This window comes from Limulus polyphemus, unplaced genomic scaffold (genome assembly GCF_000517525.1).
Source record: "Limulus polyphemus unplaced genomic scaffold, Limulus_polyphemus-2.1.2 Scaffold426, whole genome shotgun sequence".
Taxonomy (NCBI): domain Eukaryota; kingdom Metazoa; phylum Arthropoda; class Merostomata; order Xiphosura; family Limulidae; genus Limulus; species Limulus polyphemus.
In genome coordinates, this window is record NW_013666036.1 from 589,144 (window position 1) to 596,337 (window position 7,194).

Genomic DNA, 7,194 nt, shown 5'->3' on the forward strand with positions numbered 1-7,194 from the left:
TTCCAAATTCCTTGGCCATAGGAAAACATAGAACATCAATTGATAAAGTTAATATCACTTGAGCCTATCCACACACATTAATAGCTCCCAAGGCTCTGTGGTTTACTTATCCAAGTCTTTGAAATAACTCATGTAACAAGTTTCTAAAGTGAAAGCAAATAGCACAATGAAAACTTTTAAATAATGAGGAAAATTACTAGTAAGAAAATAAAAGGGAATTAGTAATCTACAAAGCAACAAATAAAATAGATACAGTAATTACTAGGACCTTAGAAGCTTAAATTAAGGGTGAATTACAAGTTAATTATGTAAAGAAATCTATTCAATGAATGCAAAATGTTTTTTCTTGTTTAGAAATGTAGAATTATCTATACTGAAACTACAAAATATTATGTAAAAAACCTTTAAATATGCACCCAGTACAAACATACGATTCTCATTCAGTACTAGCTTTATATAACTCCTTAGTTTCACAAGGTTTTGACCCTTCTACAAACAAGTTACATTCTCAAATTTTACCTAACTGAACAAAATATACTTTGCTGTTTATTAGTTTCCCTAAGCAAGTACCTCTTTTCTTTCACTAGGGATGGCTATTGTTCCATCTGGGTTGTGCTTTAATGGAGCTCCGCCTTCATGGATCATAGTACCATAACCTGTTGATGTGTAAAAAGCTGGGATACCAGCACCTCCAGCTCTGATCCTTTCTGCAAGGGTACCCTACAACATACAACAATATTTTTGTTAAAACTCAGTCTTTGTTAAACCTACTGTGAAAATACTAATAATAATCCAGGAAAAATTATATTTATAAAAAACTTGTTCTTTAACTGTTGTAAAACTTTTTTTTTCAGATTATCAACAATACACAGTAGCAGAACACAAGTGTACCATAGTAAAATTACTTGTTTAGGAAATAAAAAAATTATGAACAAGTCTTTATAAAAATAAAGAAACAGACTTTTGAAATCTTACAGCAAGGATATTCAACCTCATTGGTTTTACCAACTTTCAAAATTGTAACAAATTTACAATATATTGGTGGTTCATACAAAAGAACAACAGTGTTCAGCAGTTATTAAGTACCTATTTTAAAACAGTATTAGAATAACGAGAAAGGTTTTTTATAATTTTTCATAAATTTGTACATTAAAGTATGTTGTTCAAAATAACAATAGCTCATTATATTTCACTGGGAATATTAAACCTGAGAAAAACCTGAAGAGAAACATACTTGAGGAACAAACTCCAATTCCAACTCTCCAGTTAAATACTGGCGAGCAAACTCTGCATTTTCACCAACATAAGAGGAGATCATCCTCTTCACCTGTATGAAAAAATATTACAGCTTTACAGACAAGGTTGATTTTTAATATTTGCTAAACAATGGTAATATTATGGGTTAAACACTTACTCATGCATCTAATGTTTGAAAACTTTTTTTACTTGCACCAGTAATAAGTAATTAAAAGATAACTTCAAGGGCAAGGTTCATTTGTACCACTCTTATTTTTTTTAATAAAGTGTAGTGAAAAATACATTCAATATTTGAAAATCCTCTTCAATGATTTTTTCAATATGATTAATAACTATCTCATGAAAACAATATCTGCATATATATTGTATTACCACATGTACATGGATATGCAAATTTTTACATTTATACACTTCAACATTAGTCAATGGTTGTCATGTGACTCTGCTCCTCACTACCAGATAATATTACTCTAAAAAAAAAGGCATTAAACTTTTGCAGTTTTCTTTAGATGTAACATGTTATCACACACTTTAAAGTGGATTTTTTGATACAGCAGTGAAATATTAAACACAAAATTCAAATGATAATGAAATCACCTCCACTCTAGACCTACCACTGGTGCCCATATGACCCCTATTGGTTTATTAAAAAACATCTGTAAATGCATTTTGGTCCGTTTTTTTTTTTAGTTACACGGTTTCTAATAATATATGTTACATAAAAAAATGTAAATAAAAATACCATCAATGACGTAAATAATTAATTCCACTAATTACTGTTGGGGTCCCTTTATGCATTTTATGTAGAAAATGACTGATATTGCTCAGTGTTTTGATCAGTTCATTACTTTACACTGAGTGTCCTAAAATGGAAAATATTATTATTCAACATGATGCAGTGTGTGAAGCTACAAGTAATGAATGGTATAAAAAGAAATCAGTGGAATTTGAAGGACACCCTAGTTCACTATATACAGGTTAAATGAAACAAGACTTTTCAAAAACTTGTCTTCAGGGTATCATTTACAAGGATAATTTCTTTCACACCTTATTCTAAATACCATTCATAACCAAAATCACAGCATATGAACAGGAAAGAAAACTAGTTGGTTTTGAACTTCATCACAATGAATAACTCATAGAAATAGTTATCTGTACATTTTTGAACTAGTACCTGTCTAGTCTGAAGAAGTATACCCAAGCCGAAGGTATCAATACCTGCATTATTGCTCACTATTACAAGATCAGTTGCTCCATTTGCTTGAAGAGCATTAATCAAGTTTTCTGGTATCCCACACAGGCCAAATCCTAAAAGAATAATAATGATAGACTATAAACAAGATTGATAAGAGAGACAAAATTTAGTTATTACCACACACATAAATTAGTTTAACTTTTATTTAGGATAAAAAATAAAGCAATTTCCAGTTTAGAACATGTAGCATTTGATGTCTAGCACATTTACACATTTTAAAATTGTTTAAATATCAAAGTTTATATTTTTGAAAGCCAACATACACTTCGTTTATTTTTATATATTTTTTCTTAGCTTCCTGTGGAAATTTCAAAATATTTGTAAGATAATATGATGTGCAAGAACAATGAACAAACAAAAATGACTGTTATGTATCAATATCCTTTAATTAAATGTTATTTTTAATGCATTCAAATTAAAAAGTTTGAAAGTGGAAAAAGCTTCACTTAATGTCACAAGATATTTATCATTAGAAGCAACTAATCTGTGGACTGTACTATAATTACATCTCTATATTGGAAACATAGCTGACTTTAACTACATGTTTAAAACAAGTTACAGTAAATACACAGCATAGTTATTACACACATAAAATATGCATCCTGAGTAGTGATATGTACCTGCAGTACAAAATGTGTTTGTTTGTTACTTTTTCAACCTGTAAACACATGGCACTCCATATTCAGCATTTAGCTTACTTAACTTTTATCCTAATAAGGCTACCAAAAACAACAAAAAAATTCTAATCTATAACATTAATGAGAAAAGAAAGTTGATCTATATAACTATGCAAATAACATTAATTTACAGCTAACACACACACATACATACATATACACAAAAGCATACATCGCACTTGTTCCAGCAATTATTTTAATTGTCTATCCTATTAGTTAAAATAAATTATCAAATTATTTTTATACAGTGTATGTACGTATGTGTGTATGTATAAATAACTTTACTTAAAACTTTGTTGATGAAACCAATACAGTTGTGTTAGCCAAGGATTAATCAAATAAGTCAGAGATCAGGGTGAAAACAACAAAAAACAAATATTTGAATATTGGTAGTCAGTGAAGATTACAAATGATTCATATCTTTGGAACATGAAGGCAGATTTAATAGTCCTAGGTGAGGGCTTGGACATACACAGTAGTATAAAGGTTTTTCATATCTGAGATATTTAATGATGAACAGTTAAAATTCTGTAAAATTGAGTGAAGGTGATTTTTTTGTTTACAGGCCATTGTTTTCAATTCTGTAAATTTGTTTCAGTTTCTTCAGGTACACTTTGGTAGCATAAACTTACATAATGATAAACAACATAGAAAACATTGAAATGCTTGTTTACGTAACTAGGTCAACACAACTTTCACAGTACGTTAACACAGAATTACACACTAATAGTATCTTTTCAAAAATATGTTTTCATTTATTCTTGTTTTAGCATCAATTATTATTCAGTATTTTATGATGTTGCTGGTATCAAATAATCATAATACCCAGCACTTCATTCATCGTCCAATATATATTTCAGTTATCTGACACCTTAGATAAAAATAATACCATGCAACACAAGCAGTACAAAACCTACAAATATACCTCCAACAAGAAGCTTTGCTCCATCAGAAATGTCTTTGACTGCATCCTGTGGGTTGTTGTATAATTCCGCTTTTCTTCTAGGACTTGTAGAAAAACAGCCAACAGAACTCTAAACCACATGTTTACATTTTAATCATGCTCCTTAAATAATGTTGCATTATGAAAAATTCAAAAATCATTCTTGTTTAATATTCATTCTAATTGTTTAAGTAGTACAATGAAAATGTAATTTCTTGAAACAAAAATGAATGGGTGCTTTGAATAATGGTCTCACTTGTATCATTGCAACTCCATTTCAGAGGCCTATAAATCCAAATATTTTATTCAGGTCTTTGTCTAGAAATTTTTCTCTGATAAAAAAAACATCTTTCTAAATGTCTCTTTCATTTAAGTGATAATTTTGATTAAGTAGATTTACTACGTTAATAATTCTCAATATTTTAAATCAAAATTTAAAAGTTTTTGCAATGAGGAGTAAAAGCAATACTGAGATTTTAAAGTTAATTGTTTTCAGTCAGGAGTCTCCTATAATTTATACTTCTTTCTTTGAAAAAAAATTAATGAAGGATTTTTGAGTATGTGCAGGGTTTATCTTTGATAATAGTATTGTAGATTTATACAATAGAATAACCTATAATATTTAGTAACTATCTGTGAAAGTTCATTGTCAGGAATTACAAAATCTGAAATGAATCAAAAAATATATTTGCTAAACAGTTGATGTCTAGTTTGAATAACTCTTAACACCTTTTCTTTTGTATGTATATATATTTTTTAATATGTTATCATCACTAATCAGCTTTTCTGATCTTTATAGTACATTATTGCATCGTATCAATGGAAGCGCCAATATCACTAAAACTACTTCAAACCCACATTCTAAAAGTAGAGTTAAAAGTTTATGTACCTTATGTCAATGCTTTAAAAAATAATTGCTTACTGTAAAATAATCATGAATATAATTTTGTTGCATTTGGAATACATACTTTAATTTTTAAATTAAAATTCCTTAGTATATAGTTTTACAAGAGAACAGGATTAAAAATGGCAAATATATATAGAAACTTCCACATGTGAAACATTCCAAATCCTAACAACTATATTAGTATTATCTACAGTACATAAAGTAACAACATAAAATAAATACCCCCCCCCCAAAAAAAAAAACAATTAATCAAGAAAATCACAAATAGGCCTACATGCTTTAATGTTAGGGAGATTTGTTAATTGTAATGTTAAACAGCCAGCTTGATGAACACTGGTATTGAACAAAAGGCCTCATCAGCATTGGATATAGCAGATGTAGGGTGGTACATATATCATAGTATCCTTTGTTTCCACTCATAGGTTCTTAGAACTTATAAATTAGAAAAACAAAATCTTAATACATTTTGCCTTGTGGATTTTAATTAAAGTTGTTCCTATCTTGTTCTTCATTTCTTTTCTTAAGTTTTACTTTAAAATTAATATGAAAAATTGTACTTCGACTTAAAATTTGGTCTGGAGTCTGAAGGAGAAAATAACCATTCAAGACAAAACTTTCATAGGACATATTGAAATACTTTCAGGATTAAATTGTAAGTTCAGTAGGTTTCACATTTAAAATATTAAAACAAGCATCTATTTTTCATGTGCTAATTTTAAGACACACTTCTTCACCCATGTTAAATGTATATATGTTCCAGTGAATGTGTATATTTATGAAATATAGATATTTATCAGTCATTATGAACTTTAACTAGTGCTTGGAGAATGTTTGTGTATTTCCTTTTTAAAAATAAAGTTTCTCAGATTAACCAGTCAATGTGAATTTTATTCATTGGTAATTATGCATGTTAACTAGATAATGTAAAAAATTCTTTCATAGACTCTTAAATTATGCACATTCACCAATGTTATTGGTTTTTAATATTATGCATCATACCTTTAGAATAAACAAAATCTCCAGTAAAGCACATCCACCATAACGCATATATACTACATTAATTCACATTGTTAATTTGTTTGTCCATGAATTCCTTCTAAGTTCTAGTTCTACAGTTTTGGAGCTAAAAGGCCCAAACATGGCAGGCAGACTCAGGGTGGCCTGGGGTAAGAAGCTGTCCTTTCTACATGGCATAGCCCTTCCCATTTTTTATTTGAAAGAGTACCAAATGGGGATAAAATATTCCCAGATGATCACCCACATCCAAGTACTTGTATCTAGCATCAGATTTTGTGATTATTATCCCCCCACTTCCAAATAAATAAATCAGGGTGTCATTTCCGAAGCTGTGTTCACACTCAAGCTGTGTAGGGGACCAAACTTGGCGGATATGTTTTGGTAGTAACATTAACAGTCAGGTGTCCCAACATTTATTTTTTATTATTTATTAACTATAGCAGAAATTGGGGATAATAGAGGAGATTGATTGGTACACTAGGGCCTCTGTGAATGACGCGCAGTGGAGCGTGTAAAGTTTATGTTTGTACAACGAAACTTTCATTGAAAATATTATCACGTAACAGCAGTAAGAAAGAAATATACAAGTTACAACTTACATTTACAACCAATACACAGTCCCATGAATGAGTTCTGAAAATGGATATTTCATTGCATTATAATCAATAAAGCTCTCTTTATTCTTATTTTCTTACCTTTGATAAAGATAAACAAAATCTTAAGTCAGTATATCCAGGTACAAGATTCTCCGCAAACGTTTTTATTAGAGCTCGTCCAGCTTTGGCCACAAACATAGCCATGTTACTTCCAGGATCCAGTGCAATATCGGCTTTCAGCCCTCATGCGGTGGTATATACAATTTAGATACTTTACACTCACACATACACATATGATAAGAAGTGGCTCAACGACAAGTCTATGGACTTATGACGCTAAAAATCAAGTTTCGAGATCCGTGGTTGGCACAAATAGCTCATTGTGTAGCTCTGCGCTTATCACCAAATAAACACGTACCCAAAAGTTACAAGAACGTTATCAATTAACATCAGTGCATAGCTTTGGTTTGGTTTGTTGTGAATTTCGTGCAAAGCTACACGAGGGCTATCTGCGACAGCCGTTCCTAGTTCAGCAGTGAAAG

At 30.2% G+C, this 7,194-nt stretch overlaps 1 protein-coding gene across 1 annotated transcript in view; it reads right to left on the reverse strand.

The window, feature by feature from the left end:
• LOC106458189 (succinyl-CoA:3-ketoacid coenzyme A transferase 1, mitochondrial-like) overlaps positions 1–6,899 on the reverse strand; it is a 29,160-nt gene extending 22,261 nt beyond the window's left edge. The window contains exons 1-5 of the mRNA XM_013917660.2: positions 6,752–6,899; positions 4,115–4,223; positions 2,432–2,565; positions 1,235–1,327; positions 571–720 (exon numbers count right to left, since the gene is read on the reverse strand). Coding sequence (XP_013773114.1) covers positions 571–720; positions 1,235–1,327; positions 2,432–2,565; positions 4,115–4,223; positions 6,752–6,856 — 591 coding nt within the window. The 5' untranslated portion in view covers positions 6,857–6,899. The remainder of the gene's footprint in view (positions 1–570; positions 721–1,234; positions 1,328–2,431; positions 2,566–4,114; positions 4,224–6,751) is intronic.
• Positions 6,900–7,194: the final 295 nt, after the last annotated feature.